This window comes from Zootoca vivipara, chromosome 6 (assembly GCF_965207765.1).
Source record: "Zootoca vivipara chromosome 6, rZooViv2.hap1.1, whole genome shotgun sequence".
NCBI classification, from domain to species: Eukaryota; Metazoa; Chordata; class Lepidosauria; order Squamata; family Lacertidae; genus Zootoca; species Zootoca vivipara.
In genome coordinates, this window is record NC_142589.1 from 28,747,414 (window position 1) to 28,771,221 (window position 23,808).

General features: G+C 41.9%; 1 protein-coding gene across 8 annotated transcripts in view; it reads left to right on the top strand.

Moving 5' to 3' along the window:
* PHKB (phosphorylase kinase regulatory subunit beta) overlaps positions 1 to 23,808 on the top strand; it is a 151,564-nt gene that overhangs the window by 33,313 nt on the left and 94,443 nt on the right. For 6 of the 8 annotated variants that reach the window (XM_088671855.1, XM_035117351.3, XM_035117349.3 and 3 more), the window contains 3 exons: positions 4,262 to 4,361; positions 13,643 to 13,750; positions 18,352 to 18,432. In XM_088671855.1, the coding sequence (XP_088527981.1) occupies positions 4,262 to 4,361; positions 13,643 to 13,750; positions 18,352 to 18,432 (289 nt within the window). The remainder of the gene's footprint in view (positions 1 to 4,261; positions 4,362 to 13,642; positions 13,751 to 18,351; positions 18,433 to 23,808) is intronic. The other 2 variants (XM_088671856.1, XM_088671857.1) reach the window with 1 other exon arrangement.

Sequence of the window (23,808 nt, forward strand, 5' to 3'; positions counted from 1 at the left end):
TGCGGCTCTTGCCGGATCCCGGCTCGGAGCAGCGCGCGCTGCGGCTCTTGCTGCGTCCCGCCGCCGGGTTGGGGCTTGGAGCAGCGCCAGCGCCAAGCGCCAACCCAGCGGCGGGACCGGCGGGACCTGCAGCGCGCGCTGCTCCAAGCCCTGACGCGGCGGCGGGACGCAGCAAGAGCCGCAGCACGCTCAAGCTCTGGGCGTTTTTCACTCGCTCCTGCTTGGCGCCGAGCTCCCAGCAAGACTCACCGCCGCTGCTGCCTCCGCGCGCAGCAGTTCAAAGCTCCAGTGGGGCAGCCTCTTCGCAAAGGAGCTCCGGGAGGGACCAGTGAGTGGCAGCCGCGGCGGCCAATGAAGGCTCGGCCGGGTGTTTTTTGTTGTAGCTGCGTCCCGCTGCGTCCCTCCTCTTCCTGTCGCGGCTCGGCGCCCGGAACTGGCTGCTGCTGCGCGCGTTGTCGGCGCTTCAGCAGGGCACACTGCTGGGTCCCGCCGGGTCGGGGCTCCACGCGGCGCGCGCTGAGGCTCTTGCCGGGTCCCGCCGCCGGGTCGGGGCTCGGAGCAGCGCGCACTGCGGCTCTTGCCAGTCCCGCCGCCGGGTCGGGGCCTGGAGCAGCACGCACTGCGGCTCTTGCCAGTCCCGCCGCCGGGTCAGTCCTTGGCGCGGTGCATGCTGCTGGACATTTTGGAGGGGCAGCAGCAGCCAGTTCCGGGCGCTGACAGGCATCTTCCTCTTCCATGGCGCCATCCAGACCTGCTCCCACCACTACAGCTTATTTTTGGGGTATGTCTTATATTTCTTCAACTCAGGAAAATCCTGCCATGGCTTATTTTGTAGGGATGACTTAAAATATGAGAAACACGGTAGTGCAAAACATTTTGCTAGCAGAAATGTTTATGACTTTAACTTTGCACAACATTGGATACAACCATGTCTTTTTTGCATCTGCCTGTAGTTTTGGATGGTGTCTGTGGTGTTTTTTTTTAAAATAAAATACCCATACATTAGCAATGACCTGTTTATCCAGGTTATCTGTTCAAGAATATTGTGTGCTTTAATGGGCTTCTGGGAAGATTTTGCTTCTGCTTCCAGTACGTCTTAGGCAGGGGTAAACCATTCTACAGCAACCAAGGAACTTGATATGAAGAACAATTAAGTTAATGCTTCAATATTTCTTTATGGTTCATTCAAAAAGGTGTTTATCTCCTTAAAATACTGCTTCCCTGTGGTCATCAAACTTTTTCTAATGTGTGATACACAGGAAGGTGGTGTTAGTTTAACTGATATATTTATGAGGGAAGAAAAATGACTTGGGAATGCTGAATAATTTACTCCTATTTCCAGTCAGCATCACACAGTAGGGAGATAATTTCTTCTTCTTCTTCTTGAGCATTGCTCTAGCTCTGCTAGATTTTCATTGAAGAGCTAATTATAATTTCGTTTTCATGCACAGACTTTGCATCAAGTGTGGATGATCTCTCTGCCAAACAACTTATATGCCAATGAAATCTTGTTTTCTTCCTGGTTTAAACTTAGACTTTGTTGTTTTTGAAAGCTGGATAGCTCTATCAGTGCCTTCTCTTGAAATATTCATTTGTCACTGTTTGATTCCTCAGACTATTTTTTTTTCTTGGTGAACTTACTCACCTTTTAAAAGCCTGTCCTATTCTCTTTTTTTAATGACAGCTCTGTCTGAAGTACCCTTGGTAACTGCAAATCAAAACCCAAAGGTTCTTAACCAGCAGAGTACCTCCTAAGGAGTTCCATTTAATTACAAGATGGAAATGTCAGCTTTTAGGATTTATATGTTTAATTTCATTTCACTGCTTCTAAAAATATTATAAAACACTTAGTAATAAATGCAGTTACTGAACATATTAATACTGTTGAATAAAAGGTAGCCAGAATGTCTCCTGTGTTCTGTTACTTTTGCCTCTGGAAGGAATCCTTGACATCTTCCTTTCATTATAGCTTTAATTCCTTCTCCCCATGGGATTCATGCAGATCTAGGTAGCGATGATCTGAAGGTTTGTGCAGATGTTACTTTTTCCTTCTATGTTGTCAAAAGAAACAAGCTCTTCCTAGAAGCTTTCCCTGCTCTTGGTTGAGAGCTTTTGCTTTGATTTCCTGTGTGTTCTCTTCACCTTTGTTGCACAGCTCACACAAGTAGATAAGTCTTGAAGTGAGTGCCACAGTTGTACAGTACGGTACTCAGTTCTGGCCTTAGACTCTCTTACACTGTGGTGATTGAAAGCATTCATGTAGCACAGAGAGAGGGGAACCTTTTCAGCCCAAGGATCACATTCCTTCATGTAGAAACTTTTGGGCAGTGCATACTAGTGGTGCGCAGGGATCAGAGGCAAAAGTGGGAAAAGCAATGGATGCAGGTTTTTCGTACAAAAGGCAGTATTCCACCCATTCACAAGTCAGAGCTTCCCTATGTTTGTTGGAGGTTTCTGGCACCTGCATGCATTACACCAATCTCTATCCAGGCAAGCAAGATTACCACACTTCACAGACATATATTTCTGACAAGCAGAGACACTTGTGAAGGGTGTGAAGCTGGTGCTAGTGAGTGTGGCCTGCAGAGAGTCATAAAGGCCAGATAGAGAGACCCAGAGGTCCACATTTAGCCCCTGAACCTCAGTTTCCCCACCCTCTGATATAGTAGAGCAACAGTGATTATTAACTCGCCTGGTGCTTGAGATTTACTAATGCAGGGCACTGATATGAATTATTATATTTATATCTCACCTTTCATCCAATGAGTCATACATGGTCCCCACGTCTCCAGCTCTGCAAGGTACCAGTAGGGTAGGCTAAGAGATGGTGACTGGCCCCCAGGCCAGCCAATGAGCTTCATCACTGAGTTGGAATTCAAAATTTGGTCTCCCAGGCACTAGCAGACTACCACTGTCTATATTTTATTTGAATATAATACAAGGTGTGTCCATATGGTTCAGGGATTATTCCAGCAGCATTTTCTGTCCCCATCCTTGTTTTGCCTTTCGACCACCACCTACTAGGCAACAACTTTCACTGGTGACATCTCTCGTGTGGGACGAAAAAGGGGGACAGTACAGTTTAATCTCACTCATCTCATGATGAAAGCACATCTTTGCTTGCTGGCACTTGGCAGTCCCCGTAGCACTGTGCAAATCTTTTTGTAAACTGCATTGAGAGCCTTCTGGGCCTTCAGTCTGGGATTTGCATGTTCTAAATAAATAAACAAATAAAATGGCTCAATTGAACTTTCAACCCTGTAAGTGTGCATATCAGCCATTATTCCCTAATCCTGCATATCTCTATGCATCACATACTTTCATTTTTGGTTTCCACTTTCTGAGCCATTGGTAATCGGTAATGCATTAAATTTTAAGGAGCTCACATGCTATACAGTAATTGCATTAACAGGCCAAGGAGAAGGGATGTTTGTGTGTATGTTAAAGGCTGCATGCCACTCTGCAAGTTAATTTTCCTGGCATTCTAAGTGTCCTGAGCAAATCCGTTGAGTGTATTAAGGTGACAGCTAACGGTTTCAATGCCTTAATCACACATGACACCGTCCCTAACACTATGATGACACTGAAGGACACCAGGTGGGTGGAGCCTTTTAATGAGAGGGCAAGGCTTTTGTAAGAACACTGCAAGTCATACTGGCACGAGAGGCAGAAGAGACAATGGCCTGTTTCACAGTGCTGTCCCCAGAAGTAATACGAAGGAATCTGATGCATTGTGCTCACTTCATACCGTTTAGAAATGATTAGCAACATTGCAAACCATCACTATGTCACAGTTATTTGTCAAATAAAAATATTGTTTCTCTCTGTCCTTTGATGATTCATAATTATTTGGACTTTCTTTCTTTAAAAATTTGTTTTAAACTGCTTTTTAGTATTGTATTCTAAATTGTTGCAACTCACCCTAGACCTTATGGTGCAGGGCAAGTAATACATTGAAATAATGATGGTGGTGGTGGTGATGATCGAAACTAGCAAATAAAAGGGTATCAAGTTTGTGGGCAACCTTTATTTGACTTCATTTCCTGAAACCTAGACATAGTGTTTGATTGCTTTAAAAAAAAAAAAAAAACCTATTGGCTTTATTGTGGCGAGGTTGATAAGGCTCGAGTGTATCAGAGTTTGCTGGTGCCACTATATAAAGCATTCTCAATACTTAATTATCAGGAAAGGGATGCTGGTACCTTTTACTTCCTTCTGAATTCATTTCCAATTTGTTTCACGGGTTATCTCTCTCACCCAGGCGTATTGATGATGACAAGGGAAGGACCCACGAGCTGGAGCATTCTGCTATAAAATGTATGCGAGGAATTCTCTACTGCTACATGCGCCAGGCTGATAAGGTAAAACTCTGCAGTGTGGACACAAGCACACACTTAATTCTAAAGGATTAAGTTAATTGTAAGCATTAAAAATGTTCCAACTGGGAATCAAATTAAAAGGGCAATGGGTGTGATGCCACAATGCAGCCTGCTAGGAAAGGTCAGTTCCCAGGCTCTGGGCCCAATGCGTTAAAAAGCTGAAGGCGAAGAAGCACCTGATGTTGTAAATCAGGCATGTCAAACCTTCGGCCCTCCAGATGTTTTGGACTACAATTCCCATCTTCCCCAACCACTGGTCCTGCTAGCTAGGGATCATGGGAGTTGTAGGCCAAAACATCTGGAGGGCCGCAGGTTTGAGATGCCTGTTGTAAATGGACAACTGAATATATGTCAGAAATCCCATCTTTCAGTTGCTCTTGGAACTTAAACCAACAACAGATGGGAGCTTGCTGGTTTAAGTAATGTTGAAAATGCACAGCAAGCTGGAACACTATGGAAAACGTACAACTGTTTTGGTATTTTAACTTTAGTATGTTTTAAAGGATTGTTGTACTTTTCCCTTGATTTTCTTGTTGTAGCCTTTTATAAACTGCTTTGAGGTTTGTTGTTTTTACGATCAAGTGGTGCATAAATTTTATGTAATAGACTATCAAATTATAAATTTGGGAAAAGTTTTCTGAAAACTGGTTTTGACAAGACACTAGAAACTCTCTCCTTGTTGTCTTTCAGCCAGGAAAGGGTTATTAAATAGTGTTGTGCTGTTTTTACTCTGTATTTTAATAGATCTGTTTTTATATTGTTTTAGTTCTATTATATTTTAATTGCTTTTTAACTATCTTATATGTTTTTAGCCTTTGGTATTTTATCTGATTGCTTTAATTTGAGTAAACTGCCTTGAATCCTAGTCTGGGGAAAAGGCAAGATATAAACCAGGGGTCAGCAAACTTTTTCAGCAGGGGGCTGGTCCACTGTCCCTCAGACCTTATGGGGGGCCGGACTATATTTTGAAAAAAAAATGAACGAATTCCTATGCCCTACAAATAACCCAGAGATGCATTTTGAATAAAAGGACACATTCTACTCATATAAAAACATGCTGATTCCCAGACCGTCCGCGGGCCGGATTTAGAAGGTGATTGGGCCGCATCCAGCCCCCGGGCCTTAGTTTGGGGACCCCTGATATAAACAAACAACAACAACAACAACAAGGACTTGTGGGAGCCATTCACAAGGCTGTTCTGTGAGTGATGTACAGATGGGAGCAGGAAATGTGAATGGTCTGCTCTTTTCTGTGAACTGAAAAGTGGCATTTTCCAGTTCTAGGAGGGAGCAGTTGATTTTGTTTGCTTTTGCTCCAACCTTGTTATATGGCTCACATGAGTAGACTGCTTACATCAGCAGCGTTTTTGTGCAAATTACGGTAGCTTACAGTGTATGGTTGGAACTAGCTGAGCCATGTAGCCAACTAGGATTCTTGAGATTTTAAATCACCTTCAATAAATGCCAAGACATTCTTAAAAGCATCTGGGAAAGGAATTTGTATGACCTCCATTGCTCAGCCATTCTTAGTGTTAGGAAGCATTTTTATGCCATTCTGGTTACAACATGTATCAACTGGTCCATTTCCAGGGACAATTCAAAGTGCTGGTTATTACTTCTAAAGCTCTTTATGGCTTTGGGGCCCAGGTTACTGTAAATATTGTTTCTCCCTTTACAAACCTGGCCAGGTGCTAAGATCCTCGGGTGAGCATCTTCTCTTGGTCCCATCAACATCTGACGTATGGTTAGTGGTGACATGAGAGAAACCCTTTTCTGCAGCTACTGCCATATTGTGGAATTTCCCAGAAAGAGAGTTTAGACTTGCTCCATTTTTGTTACTCTTCTGCTGGCAGGCTAAGACCTTCCTGTTTAGACAGGCCTTTGAAAACTAAGGAGCAGATGATGCTGATCACTGGGCTATCAGGGCAATCTATTTTAATGCTGGTTCTAAATGTAAACCACCTTGAATGCCAACTTGGGAAAATACATTTAATAAATATATAATCAATAAACTATATTGTGGTGTAACATTTGTGTATGGGGTACACATTGAATAATTGGAGCTATCTCAACACTTGTCTGTGGATAGAGAGGGAAACGTGTCCTCAGAACAACATTGTCCAATGCAGTTGACTTTTGTGAACTAGCAAACCAGCTTCCATTTTAATTTATCTCCTTTTAAATGCTGTTTGGGAGAGATTAATAATCTTTGCAAACTTGCCATCTCCCCAGTTATGTGAGGGGAAAAGATTTTAAGGGATAACAAATCACATTAAGATACAGTCGTACCTTGGATCCCAAACGCCTTGCGAGTCAAACGTTTTGGCTTTCGAACACCTGGAACTGAGTGTTCCAGTTTGCGAACGTTCTTTGGAACCCGAATGTCCGATGTGGCTTCCGATTGGCTGCAGGAGCTTCCTGCAGCCAATTGGAAGCCGTGCCTTGGTTTCTGAATGTTTTAGAAGTCGAAGGGACTTCTGGAATGGATTCTGTTTGACTTCTGAGGTATGACTGTATTTTATTTTATTTTTGAAAACATTGTCCCCATTCATTAAACCTTAAAAAAATAGCATGGAACTTTAAGAATGAATTCAGACCATGCTATTAAAAGAATGATTCACTTGACATGTCTTTTATTTTTCTATCTGCTTTGAAAAATTCAATGTGACAAGGTCTCCTTTAAGTAAGGTATTTCTCCCCTTTCTGTATGGGTTGATTTGACAAGGTGCTGTGCAAACATCTTTGATAGAGATAATTCAGGAAAGATTATTTATGAGCTCATGTCCCCAAGAGGATCTTGTCTTGCTCTTCAGAAATGGAACAACTTTCTTTCCTTCCATTTACTCTGTATGTGGAGACCATTTTCCCTGTAATGAAACTGGAGCTTGTTCCTGAAGGGTAATGATTGGATATTGCTTGGAGATAACAAAGGATGTTCCCATATAATAACTTTTTAAAGTCTAAGTTTCCCGCTAGTACCGTACTTTATCATGAGCAGAAAAGCTGGGATCAAAAAGCTACTTTAGGCATGCCCAAGCCTTTCAATTTTCTAGGTGTTTCTCCCCCACCCCTCCCCATATATATATATTTAAACAGTGTAATAAAGTGAACTCTAAGAAACAAACTCAGCCTTGTGTTAATCATGTTACATCAATGTAGAAAGGGATAATTCCAGGGTGCCAGAGCTACCTAGCATGAAGTTGTCAATTTTATATTGTTTTAGAATTAGCAGGGTTGGGGACTAATTGACCTCAAGGTCTCTTTTTCTTGTTATATCCTTCCAAGGCCATAGTATGATATAGTGAAAAAACTCATTGTACAGTGGTACCTCGTGTTAAGAACTTAATTCGTTCTGGAGGTCCCTTCTTAACCTGAAACTGTTCTTAACCTGAGGTACCGCTTTAGCTAATGGGGCCTTCTGCTGCGCTGCTGCTGCACGATTTCTGTTCTCATCCTGAAGCAAAGTTCTTAATCCGAATCCGAGGTACTATTACTGGGTTAGCGGAGTCTGTAACCTGAAGCGTCTGTAACCTGAAGCGTCTGTAACCTGAGGTACCACTGTAATACCTTCCACTCCAATTGTCTTCTGCCTCCTCTGGCTCCCTCCAGTCAACAAAGGTACAGTGGTACCTCTACTTACAAATGACTCGACTTATGAATGTTTCTACTTACGAATGGAGCTCCGTCCGCCATCTTGGATGCTGTTTAGATAGGATTTTTTCTACTTACGAATTTTTAGATAGGGTTGCTTCGACTTACGAATTTTTTCTCCCAATGCATTCCTATGGGATTCGACTTACAATTTGTTTTGACTTACGAATGTGCGTTTGGAACGCATTAAATTCGTAAGTAGAGGTACCACTGTAAAAGTAACAGTAACATTAATTCCCTAAAGTTCAGTCTTTCAGATACAGTATTTCCCTCACAAAGAAGCTTCTTCACAATCACTGCACGGGGCCTTCTGCATGCAAGGTACGGTATCTGCCTTACCACTGCACTATGGCCATTTGCCAAATAAAGCAGCCTGTGCAGATAATTGCCTCCAACCTTCCCTGTGGGGCTGAAGCTGGGCCTCCACAGTCTTACAACTAGCCTTAACCTGCTGTCTAGATGCCATCATTCAAGTGCAGATTGGGTGTCCATAGAAATATCACTGTATGGCTCAGTTTTCATAATTGACCTTTTCCATTTATGGACTTTGGGAAACAATATTTCTTTGTCTTATTTGAGTCTCTCTCCCTCTCTCCCCCCTTCTCTCTCTCTCTCTCTCTCTCTCTCTATATATATATATATATAAAACACACACACACACACACACACACACACTTTCTCCATATGTTCAGTCTTTGAGATACCTCTGCATGTAGCTAACCAGAGAATACTGTGCCAAGAAAAGAATGCATTAAAATGATAACAAATAGGAAAGTGAATGTATTCATTAGTTGATGGCAGAGCTATTTAACAAGCCTATAATTTGTCTACCCAGGCTTGACATTGCACATCATTATCAAGAAAGATATTTTCAAATGTTATGCTACAGCAGAACTAATTTCATTCCAGAGTACAAAGAGGTAACCAGTTGTGCTAATGGTGGCAGTCATTTACAACATGGCAGTGTAAAAACCCAACTCATCTCCCCATATCTGATGAATTTTGAAGGAGTAATCTAATATACCAATAGTTATACCATGGCCTATATTTTCATTTTATGTATGTGAGCAATGTCAATATCTTGAGATTGAAGATGCCTGCAATAGGCTTCACTTAATCATAAATGGAATAGCACAAGTGAACTGAGTTTGCAGTCCTGTATTTTCTCTAATTTTAGCTTTTAAGCTTTGGGAAAGCATAAGCTAAACACTTTCTGTAAGCAGTTATTTGATGGTGCACAGTGCCATGCTGAAGATAGCAATTCCAAAGCAAATAGGAATAACAAAAATGCATGGGTAGCTATTAAATGGTATACAGGTTATCTATCACATTTATATATAATCTCTCCAAGGAGCTCAAGGCAACATATTTATCCAATTTGTTTGGTATCCTTTTGTGGGATAGGTCATAGGTGTGATTTTTTTTAACCCCACCTACCCCGTTATTCCTACCCCATTGCTACAGGCCATACTAGACTAGATGGATCTGGGCTCCTCCTCCTCCTCCTCCTCCTCCTCTTCTCCTTCTTCTTCATTTATTTTCAGCATGAATGCTCTAGCAAATACCCAAGGTGTATCTCAATGGACCTGGTTTAAGGCAGCATGCTGCTAAACCATTTTCTCTGTTCTTTTGAGCCTGAACCTCACTCAGATCCACTTTCTGATTATTAGGAATATGTTTCTTCTTCTTGAACATGAGAGTTGGAAATCCTCATTAAAAAGTGTAAGGATAATTTTAACAGGCTGGGACCCTCAGCCCAATAGTGTGCCTGCTTATTTTAGTGTCCCACTGAATTTAATGCAACTTGCCTAGTGTACATAATATTGTAACCTTCGTAGTGTGTGTGTTTGCACATGTGCGCACACGCAAACCAGCACATTTTCTGGCATCTGTCCAAAACTTGTTAAATGCTTTTCTTCATTTTATACCAAGGATGGAAAAGCTGTGGCTCTCCAGTCGCATTGGCGTACAAATCCTATGAGCCCTGCCAACATGGCCAATATGCTGGGATGGTGGGCATTGTAGTTTACCAGCATCTGGAGGTCCATGGATTCCTCATTCCTGCTTTATACTAATCCTGTAATAATCCCCAAATAGCATGCCTCCTTAATCACTAAAGGTTATCAATTTTGCCTTTTTACCTAGTATTTTTAAATTGGTTGTCTTTTAATAACTTCAGAGTTTAAGGACCTTGATACTGTTTCCTTCATTTTTTTTCTAAATAAATTTTTATACCTTTGTACTTAGTATTCCCTCTGCATAATGGTTGTCCTGAAATATTTAAGCTCTGATCTCTTGTATATTAGAGAGAGATTCAAATGATAGAGCACTGAAATATTATTTGAGGCCCATATTGCTTTGCTAAACTGATATAATCTTTACATGTTGAGATATCTTTGGGATGAAGAAAATATCAATTTTGATTTCAGAACTGAAGCTGCCAAGAGCATTTTCTGGAACTGGAGTATAAGGAGCTCTTTGTTGCACTTCCAATACATTGTTTTGAGTATGCAGGCTTCTATGTTAAATATATTTGCAAAGAGAACTTAGTAACTGCTTAAAGAGCCTTGTCCTCTGTGGAGGTTAGAAAAACTAAAATGTCTTTTGTAAGGTAGGGTGGCATCAATTCTGAGGAGGAGTTGTGTCCTAGGCGGTGGTGACTTAATCAGTTAATTATATTTCTTTATAATCTTGTATCATATTTGTTCTGTTGTTGAGCCCAGTTTGTTGGAAAGGCAAGATTCAAATTTGACAAAATATTGACAAGTATTATGAGGAATGGTTGAGGGAGCTGGGTATGAATCAGAGGAGATAAAATATCCATCTTCAAATATTCTGCTCCAGAGGGCAGGACCCAAACCAATGGATTCAAATTACAAGAAGGGAGATTCCGACCAAACACCGGGAAGAACATTTTGGTGGTAAAAGCTATTCAAAAGTGGAATGGACTCCTTTGGAAGCCAGTGGACCCTCCTTCCTTAGAGGTTTTTAAGCAGAGGTTGGGTGGTCATCTGTCATGGATACTTTGGTTGAGATTCCTGCATTAGCAGAGTGTTGGCCTAGATGACTCTTGGGGTCCCTACGAACTCTACAATTACATGATTCTATATATTTATTTCTGCCAAAGTACTTAAGGCAACAGCTTATAATTTATAATTATGACCAGAATCCAAGAGACATGACCCTGATCATATATAAAGAAGTTGTTGGTTTGTTCGGGGCTTTTATAAAAATATAATGTTGTTTACATTGATGTGGGCAGCACAGAAACATTTTTTTAGTGTAGTATCTTATCTTATCTTATCTTATCTTATCTTATCTATTTGAGGAGTGAGGGATGGGTCACATTTTGAAAGCTGTTTCTGGTTAGTGATCTAAGATGCAGATAGTCCAGCAAAGCGGAAATAACCATTTGAAGGCTCTTTGTGATGTATTACTGCTGCTATGCCTTTTGGTGGGGTGGCAACGCAGCACATTCTTGATTGCTCTGTGCTTTTGCTGAAGTTGCTGTTTGATACTGCTTTTACATTTCTGTTGTAAGCCACCTTGCGTAATTGTTAGTTGGAGTGTACACACTGAAAATAAAGGAAATCATATAAATAATAAATGGTACAAAAGGGGTTGATTGGGAAGATGAAATTCAGGTATTTTCATGCTGTAGCATAATGGAGTTGCATGAATGGCGAGGTGGGATGGGATCATGGTTTTGGAAGTGGAGTTACCAAATAGCCAGTGGAGGGAATCACATTGTTTCACTTCTCCCTCTGTAGCGGCCAGGTAGAATGGCTCCTGATGAAGGCAGCTCAAACAAGAGTTGAGTGGTCATTCTTACTAGCCAAGTTGATCGAGTGGGCTATGGTATCTTACCTGTTTTGTAATACTTATTATAGCTTGGTCTTAACAAACTGTAAGTTTTCTGTTTGTTGCTATTGCTATTGAATTCAAACTTAAATTACGGTAGACCACATTTTCTCTGAAGATAAGGGCTAATTAAGTATTACGATTTTGCATAATGTCTTTAGAACATTAGTGAACTCATTCTCCCATTGTGGAACGTTATGTAGCCTAAATAGTACCATCCATTCACAAGAAGATGACATCAGCAGGCTTAGGGGAATGCCAAATTTTGCAGAAGATTTTTTTTTTTTTGATCTGCAAAAAGGGGGCAAATTGCCTATTGACAACCAAGCACACTCATTGGGTATGTAATGTTGACTGGAGGAAATGGAAAACTGGGGAATGGAACATTAATAGAATCTCCTGGAAAAGGGCAAGATTGCATAGAATCCTCAAAAGGAGCACTCTACACTGCTACATTTTTATTTTACTTTTTTGCAGATATTATGTGCTTTGTATAATTTACATATATCAGTATTCTTTACAGGGCTATACATTTGTTGACTTTAAAAAAATGATGGTAGTTGACCTCATTCGGTCATGTCAGCCTTTTTCTGTTGATTGCATATGCCCAGGATTTATTACTTTCCATGTGCCAGTTCAAGTACCGTAAGTTAGAATGGTCTGTGGTTAAACAACAATAAAGATGGATGGATTAATAGAAGAGATTAGTGTAGTTCCTGATTGTGATGATAAAGCATTTGTGTCAGTTGTCTAATGAAGATAGCTGCCTTTCTTAGGGTAGCAAAATTACTCATTTTCACCAAAGATCAATGAGATGAACCACTCAGCTAATTAAATATCTTATGTTCTCTATACGTTTTCTATATGGGAAGGAAAAAAAAAACCACAGGCTAGGTTCTAGGCCAGTGTTTCCCAATATTCCATGGGGGGCACAGGTGAAAAATGTGTAAATGGGGGACCATACCATGAGGATAGGAGGGCACAGAGGGAATGAGAACTGATGGGGAGGAATTCATTTAAAAAAATAATCCTGAGCAATCCAGAGCAGGCCTTGGGCTTCCATGACCCTTTCCCTCCCCACTCACTTTGGGAGTCGGGAAGAGTCTAGACTGCTAGGGTTAAAAGGACTTCTCACATTGAAATCACCACAGCGTGTCTTGGTTTTGCCACTCAGCTTGCTGTCCTTCAGAAATGGGAATGGTGGAAGGGCAGTGGAATCTGACCTGCTTCTGATCTCTCTGTAGTGAGAATTCGAGTGGGAAAATATAAAAATAGCTTGAAGGAAAGACCCCAAAATGAAATCAGAAGTCTTCAGCAAAATAATAATAATAATAATAATAATAATAATAATAATAATAATAATAATGCCACATTTTCCATTGCCATGTGGAAATTGCATAGAAAGGGAAGGCTTTCCAGTCCATTGATGTGATAGGCCGTTCTGGACACTTAAAAGTCATGTGTAAGAAAGCTTATGTTTGGAGATGGATCCTTCCACCTTTGTTGTCTGGCTCTTATTCGTAAGACAATGGGCTGGTAATAATATGGGTTTTACCTCTCCAGTAGGTGATCTTTAGAATTAGCTTTATATTTAGAATATAGTGTTTTACATTGCATAATGGGGTTTTTGTTTGATAAAAAAGTTAATCCAACAATTATAATCTTCAATGCCTTGTGATACTTTTCGTGATAGAAGCATAATCATCTATATATTTATTTAGGAGTATCATCTCTGTTTTTTCTCTCCAAAGGTTCAACAATATAAGCAAGATCCTAAGCCATCCAAATGCCTCCATTCTATTTTCAGTGCCCACACAGGTGATGAGGTCTTGTCCCACAAGGAATATGGACATCTTCAGGTATGAAATAAAATTCTGAAATATACTTTAGGGACTGAGTGGCTTTGAGAATTGTTCCTTTCCCCTGCGGCTCAGTTAAAGACCAGAGTTCTTTAAAGATGTGCCAAACTCTGGAGCTTGGCAAATTGATTTTCCCGCTTTAACATACCAATAAAAGCAAGATGTTTTGTTTCAGCGTCACTTACTAGGAAACAGCTTAATTAATTTGTTGTTGTTGTTTAGTCATTTAGTCGTGTTAGACTCTTCGTGACCCCATGGACCAGAGCACACCAGGCACTCCTGTCTTCCACTGCCTCCCGCAGTTTGGTCAAACTCATGTTCGTAGCTTTGAGGACATTGTCCAACCATCTCGTCCTCTGTCGTCCCCTTCTCCTTGTGCCCTCAATCTTTCCCAACATCAGGGTCTTTTCCAGGAAGTATTTTCTTCTGAGATTGCCAAAGTATTGGAGCCTCAGCTTCAAGAGCTGTCCTTCCAGTGACCACTCCTGGCTGATTTCCTTCAGAATGGATAGCTTTGATCTTCTTGCAGTCCATGGGACTCTCAAGAGTCTCCTCCAGCACCATAATTCAAAAGCATCAATTCTTCGGCGATCAGCCTTCTTTATGGTCCAGCTCTCACTTCCATACATCACTACTGGGAAAACCATAACTTTAAATATACGGACCTTTGCTCAACAAGCCCACTGGGAAAATAACCTTCTCAGTGGCTAAATTCCTCTTCCTGGCGCTCAAGTGTCGGAAACGTATAATCGAATGTCTTGATGTGGGTTATCTGTAGGAGGTTTAGTAGCGCGGTCATACCCCATTTATGTATCCCTCTGATGCCTTCAGTTTTATATTTTTATATTTTTATGTATCCCTCTGATGCCTTCAGTTTTATATGTTTATCCTTGTATTGAGAAATGTTTTTTGTTTCTGACTATCGGTCGAATAAAGTATATTGATTGATTGAATATACGGACCTTTATCAGCAAGATGATGCCTCTGCTTTTTAAGAAGCTGTCTAGGTTTGTCACTGCTTTTCTCCCAAGAAGCAGGTGTCTTTTAATTTCGTGACTGCTGTCACCATCTGCAGTGATCATGGAGCCCAAGAAAGAAAATCTCTCACTGCCTCCCTTCTATTTTCCAGGAGGTGATGGGACCAGTGGCCATGACCTTAGGTTTTTTGATGTTGCGCTTCAGACCATATTTTGTGCTCTCCTCTTTCACCCTCATTAAAAAGTTCTTTAATTCCTCCTCACCATCAAGGTTGTGTCATCAGCATATCTGAGGTTGTTGATATTTCTTCCGGCAATCTTAATTCCAGCTTGGGATTCATCCAGTCCAGCCTTTCGCATGATGAATTCTGCATATAAGTTAAATAAGCAGGGAGACATTATACAGCCTTGTCGTACTCCTTTCACAATTTTGAACCAATCATTTATTCCCTATCCAGTTCTAACTGTAGCTTCTTGCCTCACATAGAGATTTCTCAGGAGACAGATGAGGTGATCAGCACTCCCATTTCGGAATTCACCCATTCCCATCCATTTTAGTTCCCTGATGCCCAGGATGTCAATATTTATTCTTGCCATCTCATTTTTTACCACATCCAGCTTACCATGGTTCATGGTTCTTACATTCCAGGTTCCTATGCAATATTTTTCTTTACGGCATTGGACTTTCCTTTCGCTTCCAGGCATATCCGCAACTAAGCGACCTTTTGGCTTTGGCCCAGCCGCTTCATCATACTTGTACTTGTCCTCCGCTCTTCCTCAGCAGCGTGTTGGATGCCTGAGGGGCTCATCTTCCAGCATCATAACTTTTATATGCCTGTTGTCTTTGTCCATGGAGTTTTCTTGGCAGGAATACTGGAGTGGCTTGCCAGTTCCTGCTCTAGGTGGATCACATTTAATCAAAACTCTCCACTATGACCTGTCCATCCTGGGTGGCCCTGCACGGCATAGCTCATAGCTTCTATGAGTTATTCAAGCCCCTTCACCACGACAAGGCAGTGATCCATGACGGAGAGCTTAATTAATAAGAAGGACTTAATGCACTCTGATACTGCTTTTTCATTTAATTTTTAGCTTTGATTTTCATAGTTCACATTTCTGTGATTTACAAATGCAGTTTCCTTCTTGCCTTTGTCATGTTTGCTTATGGTCAGAAATGTATTTGTCCTGGAGTATTAGTAACCCGTAAGGTCCAGCCAGTGGAAATTTAGAGTTTCTCCTGGATAATTGCCACGAGGAAATTTTCACTAGAATGGCTACTTTTCCCTTGGCTGCAAGCTTCTTCAAAATTACTTTGACTCACAGTATTGTCGATTGTAATCATTATGTTTGCTGCTGAGCCTAGTTTGGCATTGAGCTGTTAATAGATTGTGGGCTTTCTTTTATGTGGATTTCTTTGTTTACTGCCTGATGGGTTTTATTCTGTTATTTTTAGTGTTCTACTTTATAATTTGTTATGGCCAGTAGCTGAAACAAAGGAACTGAACTGAATGTTCCAGATGCCTTCAACCAGCCTTCTCACATCAAACTTAGTCATCACCATGTATTGGCATTGTTTGCCTACCTTTTATCTGCTGTGTTTTTTTTTATGTACTTCTTAGGAATAGACATGTTGTTACAAGAACAGCAGAGCTAAGACCACTTTTCAGAAAATGGTCCAGCTGCCATTTCCAAACCTGTGGCTGGCATCTAAGAGACCTACTCCAGGGGCACCAGAGTCTTGCACATTTCTGGTGGAAATTTGGACTTACTTCTTTGTGGCATGCCAGTCTTGTGCTCAAAGTGCTTGTGAGATTTCCTTCAGCTTCAAAATTGGTTTACCAGGGGCAAAGGGGGGCTGTTCTTCAAGAATCATGAGTCCAAATACCCACTAGGCATGGACAGGCTGGGGACACCTTCACACCACACATTTAAAAGCACTCTGACACCACTTTAAGCAGTCACATAGTCTGTTAAAGGTGAGGAGAGTTGTTGGGATACCCCAATTTTCTTCTCAGAGCTACAGTTCCCAGTGGGCCGTCCAGATGTTTTGGGCTTCAATTCCCATCAGCCCTAGTCAGCACAGTTGGTTTCAGCCTTTGCATCTTTCTATGGTTTAGAACTGGGTGCTTAAAGAGGCATGCACCTGTATAAACCATATTGTTATGGTTTCAGACAGCCGCCTCCTGGTTCCCCCATCAGTGGCGGAGCTTCATGCACCGGCACCGGGGTGGTGGTGGAGAGCAGGCGGGGGTGTGGTGTGTGTCGTGGGGGGTGGCATGCTGCCTGCGGGGGCAGGATGTCCAGCACGGGGGGGGGGGGCAGCCACAGTGGCACCCCACCGGGATTGTGCTGCCAGGGACGGGGCGCTCCCCCGCAGTCCTCTTCCTCCACCAGTGACCCCCATCAAGGTGAAGTGGTTGGGAAATGGGGAAAGGGACTTCTTGATAGTAGCACCCTGAATGTCCTACCCAAGGCTGCTTGCGTGGTGCCTCCTCTCATGAGGTTTTGGCACCGGTCCAATATCTGCTTAGTTGTTGTTGCTGTTTCAAACTTGCTCTTTTTATTCCTGCCATTTTTTTTAAAGTGATGTTTGTTTGTAATTAATTGCTTGTTCTTCATTTTATTGTTGTTAACTGCCAGGAAATGAGGGTTACAATTCTTTAAAAAAATAAATAAATTGAAACTATTCTGTTATCTCCAAATGGAATAAGCAACGTGTAATATTAGCTGTTGTGAAATGATTGTATTTTGTGTGCATTCATTTCTCTGATAATTTGGCTGTTTTTTGCCCCCACGATGCAATATCTTGGCAGTGCTACGGCAGTTGATACAGATATCTAATAGATAATTATGTTAACAGAGGAAAACAACTCATTTTTCGTAAATATAATTTAACTCTATTAATCAAATGCGGAAGAGTTGATTGAGACTAATATTTCCCTCTGCAGGAAGCTGCATGAATGTTTTGTTTACAAGGTGGGAGATGGGGGTATACTGCCTGATGCAACAACATCTTCCACTGTATGTCTTTTCTTTTTGCTTTGTCATCTGCACTGTCGTTTCCATCTACAAGAAGCATTTTGACAGGAATGGCACTGAAATAAATCCCTGCTTGCTTAAAAAAGAAGACCAAAAAACAGCTAGCTAGCTAGCTAGTTAATTTCACAACTTAATTTGCTTAATTTCACAACTTCCAACTGCAGGTAAAAGTTTTTTTTAAAACTTTCTAAAACAGATGCCATGTGGATTCCACAGTAAGCAACATTGATGGTGTGTGTGTGTGCATCTCCTGATGCCCCAAGTGTGCTTCAATATTCCCATGGGCCGTACTTTAACAGATGATAGTTAATTACAGGAGCAAGCCACAGCTCTTAGCTTACATGCCCCTTCATGTACAGGACATGCATTAATTCTCCATCTGTTCCTGTTCTTTCTGCTCACTCTGACAGTTTCACTTTACCTACCTCCGTTTTCTTTTGTTTTTTTTTGGACAACTTTGCTGCAGGACTTCTTATTCAAGTGGGATCACAAACTCAACATGAGATATAATAGGTGATTATTTTTTGCTTTGAGGGTCATTTCTTTTACTGTCTGACCATTCTTGTCCTTTTTTCCTTTTAACAGATAAACGCTCTGTCGTTGTTCCTCCTCTACCTAGTTGAGATGATATCATCTGGTTTGCAGATTATCTACAATACAGATGAGGTATGAATTGACCAATCCATGAATCAATAGAACATGTTGAAGGTATTATTACAGTCTTTGTAAAATCACCCTATGGGGTAGGTTAATCTGATAGAAAGGGGAAAGTCACCAAGTGTGTTCTATGGTTCCCCAGGTTTTGCTAGTCCTACACCAGGCTAGCCTGTTTTCCATACACCTTAGTTAAGAGATGTTCTTTGGATTGCATCTGGATTGTTTTAAACCTAAGTTTTCACTCATAAGGTTGCTTTTAAAATATCATATGTGGGGACCCATAACTTTTCCTTTTACTTATATATTTAATTTCTATACCGCCCTTCATCCGAAGACCACTGGGCAGTTTACAATATAAAAATACACCCCATAGTAACAAATGAAAACAATACCACCCCCACTCCAGTTTAAAATGCCATAGATTGCTCAATTAGCCAAAGGCCTGGGAGACGAGGAATGCTTTTGCTTGGCACCTGAAGATATGTAACAAAGGTGCCAGGCAAGCTTCCCTGGGGAGTGCATTCAATAAGTGGAGAGCCATCACAGAAAAGGCCCTTTCTCGTGTTTGCTATCCTCCAGGCCTCTCATGGAGGATGCATATGAAGAAGGGCTTTAGATGATTGTTGTAGGGTCTTGGTCAGTTCATATGAGGAGAGGCAGTCCTTGAGGTATTGTGATCCTGCGCCGTTTAAGGTTTTACCCGTCAAAACCAGCACTTTGAATTGGGCCAGGAAACTAATCAGCAGCCAGATGGGCCAAGATTGGTCTTATATGCTCAAACCGTATTGCCCCAATGAGCAACCTGGCCACTGCATTCTGCACCAGCTGAATTTTCTGAACTGTCTTCAGAGGCAGTCCCATGTATAATATATTGCAGTAACCTAACCTAAACATCTTGTTGCAATTTCAGAATATTCTAGCAGCAGAGATTGCTCTGTTCAACATTCAGTCTTAATAGTGTTGGTTTTGTATATGGAAACTGTGGTTCAAATCCATGTTCAGCTATGAAACTCCAGGATGGGGAAACCTTTAACCTTCCAGATTTGGTGGGCTACAACTCACTTTATTTCTGACCATTGGCCATGCTGTCTTGGGCCAATGGGAGTTATGACAGGCTTCCTGTTCTCAGTTTATCCCTATTCTCAGTTTATCCTACCTCATGGGATTGTTGTGAGAACAAAAATGCAACCCTGTGGAAGCTTCCCTCTTTGAGCTGTTTGAAGAGGGGATGGGAAAGAAATGTGAAACAAATCTGTCTTCTCTCCAAAATTCATGGTGCTGTCATGGAAATAAAGGATAGGTTGGTAGAACTTCAAACCGTCATTTAAATGTGACTTTCTCCTTTCATGCCGTTTTCATTCATCATCCTTCAGCTGCTTCTAAAGCCCATATAGATTGATTTGGATAATCAGTGCCTTTCAAAGTAATATAAAAGCCTTAATCTCAGCAAGAATAGTGGGGTTTTTTTTAGTGTTATTGCAAGTTGTGCATTAAAGACTTGGATTCTTTTATGGAATTTTCTTTGTTGGTTTTGTGTGTGTACATGTACGTGTAGCAGGGATTACCACTAATAACAAATAATGCCCTTATTGTTGTGCTAGGAGCTGTACATGTTCAAAATGAATACAAAATGTCCATGCAAGTCCTCGTTAATGAGTCACAACAGATTGCACAGTCCCCACCATTCCTTTTAATGGATAGATTCAGAAATGGCCCTTTGAATGCTGGTTTTTTTAAAATGTGGTTTTAGTCTTAACATATTTAGAATTTTGACAATCTGTTTCAATCAAATCTGAATCTCACTACCTACCTATAAAGTCACAATGTGTAATTCACTCTTCCATTTACAACTGTGGGTTGCAGCATTTTCTTCTGGACTGATTTCCTGATTGAAATTGCACGCAAAGCTGATAGTCAGCCTGTATAATGGGTTTCCAAACATGATCCATGTGTGCACAAGTGTGCCCACCATACCTCCTACAGCTCTTGTGAAAGGTCTTAGTAAGTATCCCCTTAAAAATCTACATGATCTGTTTGCTCTTTCTGCTCAGTTCCTGTTTGCACAGGCTCAGCCTTTATTACCTGGAAATGCCCCCTGAAACTTGCTCACATTTTGGTGGATGCCAGGATTGGATACCCGCGCTTCCACCCAAAGCAGAGGAGAGGTGCAAAGAGCTTCTTTGTGTGAGCAGATGTGGTGATAGCTGATCAGGAAGCATGCCCATACCATTTTGTCTCTTTGCTTGTTTTTTTTTTTTAGGTGTGGCAGCCATTTTGCATTGTGCCATGCCCCCATTTTGTAGCTGGCGCTCATGGCACTTTCTCAAAATTTGAGATGTGGCCTGCTTCTCAGGCAGAATGGTCTCCCTACTTTCCCTTCCACACTGAGCTCTGAGCGCAGATCAGGCACCCCATCTGGTGCCCCTGCAGCCTCTGACTCTGTGCCCGGATCATTGCTAGTTAAAAGGGTCACTATTATAAATAGTATTTAAACGATGTATTCAGAGTGTTTCTCCTGAATTATGTACAGTGGCTGGTGAGATTTGCTAGGTGAGAACTGCTAGTGATCACTGCATGGTGAGTGGAGAAAGGGATTTCCACCCTGATCTGTTGATGGTGTTGATGGGGTGCTCCACCTAACCCAGTGCTGAGTACCCAGCTGAGTTGCCCCTCTTGATCCCAGCAGCCTGCACCCAGACCAATATCCACTCATCAGTACCCCTACCATCACCTCCACCAGTTCTGGAAGGTAAGGTTTAGGATTCCCCATCCTACCTTTGTGAGGATACAGTGACTGCCAGAAATTTCACCTAGCCAATCGCCTGACTGGACACAGCTGATTAACCTCATTAATCTTTAGAACTCTCCTGACATTTACAGATAGGGGACTGAGTGGTAGTGCCTTGCCTCCAGCCATCTGATAGGTTCACTACTAGGCTGAGGTTTGAACCCAAGATTGATTTGGTCCACAGCTCGCACTCTTATCCATTACACTACACCAAATCGCCTCTTCATGTGATGAAAATTGATCCGGCTGTGCAAGGCGGTAATAAGACTCTGTCGCCCAGCTGGATGTTACACACTTTGAATTTGCTCCTAGCTCTGAACTGCTTTTGACTTCCTTTGAATTGGCCCCTTTTCTGTATAGCTGAGTCTATTTTAATGCTTGAAGACTTCTTTGGGACCTCTTCCCCCTCTCATCTTCCTTTATTTCACATTTAGACAATTCACTTGTGCAGGATGTTACACCTATTGAGTGCAGTGAAGCAATTCATTATTACTCCTTTTTCCCTCGGAGGTAAATGAGCTGCCTCTGGTAGTAGATGAAAATGCTGAGCAGGTTTGAATGGTTGGGTTAATTTAATGGGGTTTGTTTCCCAGCATAGAACAGCAGTATTTGTTAAATCCTTACAAACGGGGGGGGGGGGGACTTATTTCCAGTTTTGTTATTTAAGCAACAGGTGTATACAATGCACCATCCCTGGTTAAGTGCCCATGAACCTGGTCTATAGCTTAATATCATATGAAATGGCATGTATATGTTTAAAATAAAAAACGAGTATTGATAAACTATGGCTTAGCAACTGAATAGGGGGAAATAAAACTTGCAGAAGGAGACATTTGGGTCGCCTTTGCCTCTTGGAAAGCTTCTTAGGGCACTCTTCTGAACAGAATGTTTTGTGACTCAGATGGCTCCTGGAGGGAATCACCTATATTGGGAACCATGAGTGAGCAGAGTGTTCATGAGACTCTCACAACACTCTGGAGAGTCTTTTAGGAGGTCTGCAAGGGAGGGGGAAGAGGGGTCAGTTCCATTCCACAAGATTCATTCTGCTTCTGGAGCTCCAGAGCCAAGACTTCATCTTGAATTATGTGTACACTGAAATTTCTAGAGAAACACAACTTCTTATTTCAATTCAGTTTGTTTGTAAATGGGCAGTATTTACAATAAATAAACTTAAGTTGGTCCAAAGCCAGGAGCTGGTTGGTCATTAACATTAATAAAATGTGGGCAAGATGGCCATACTGAAGTGGCTGAAGGTTGGATGATACCACTATGATTTACAAATGCTTTTAATTCTTTCCTTTTTCCATATGTACATCACTTCTTTGTTTTCCATCTAAGTGCCCAAGTTCACCATTAACCTGAATGTTTCCAACCTGCGAGTTAAAATAACAATTTTGTGTGTGTTAGGCTCTGTGTAGTTTTCTTGCAGGATTAACAAGATGCAGACAGATGGCCGGTGGTTGTAAAGCTGTCAGCTAGGAAGCGTCTGCTCTGTGCGGGGCTCATGGACAAGATTAGACCGTTCAATAGAATCTCTGTTTCTATAGGCCACAGAACAGCCAGAAACATGTTTACAAGATATTTACATGCCAGGGTTGTTTAAAAGCAGCAACCACTAGGCAAGACAACTATCACTGGCTTGTTAGTTAATGGTACTAGAAGAGGCAGAAAGAAGGAAGACAGGAGAGTAGCCTCAGCAGCGAAATTTATTGATTTATTTAGGCACCTCTCTACTGCCCAATCAGTTGCGTCCTCTGGATGCTTTATAGAAATTAAGCAGTGTTATAGCAGTTGGAGATGTGCATCTTTCTCCTCCTCTCCTGGCAACAGTGCAGAAGAGGAGAGAAAGAGTTGGCAGTTGCCATAGCACAGACTGCTTCTGACCAATCAACTCAATGCAGTCCCGAGTTATATGTCCCTATAGCCGGGGTGTGGAACCTTTGACCCGTGGGCCAGTTTGGCCCAGCAGATGTCCTATATTGGCCTGTGAAGCCTTTCCCCCCAGACCATGCCCACTCTTCCCACAGGTACCATCATAGGCAGGTACCAACATGGCTACACGGAAAGAATCAGGAGCTTAAAGTGAGCTCTCAATTTGTTAGACCATGGCATGCTTCCAGCACTGATCAGCTGATGGGTGGTGGGAGCAAGCCTTATTCCAACAGCACAGAGCAATTTGCTCTGAAACCACTTCTAAGACTGAGCCCCCCCCCCCATTTTAATTGGTGTGCCAATGCAAACTGCTTTGTGCTACTGAGCCCTGCAGAAACCAGGCTTAAGCTCATACCTCATCAGCTGATGGACAGTGAATTCTAGCCCACTGAATTGGTCGTGCAGCCAGGTTCCCTGTGGAGAATTCAATCTCGCAGCCAACCCCTGCAGAAATCAGGCCTGAACTCACTGCCCATCAGCTGAGTTCATGACTGCTGGAAAGCACTTTCCGAGCCCTGTGCTCAGTGCTTCCCAAGTGTCAAGCATGGGTCTGGGAAACCCCCTGTACTACAGCTTCCAAATGTTGCACAAGGGACAGGTGGGCGGGACAACCTACCTCTCAATCATCTAACATCATCATGACTTGACCCTCAGAGGTGGTGGCA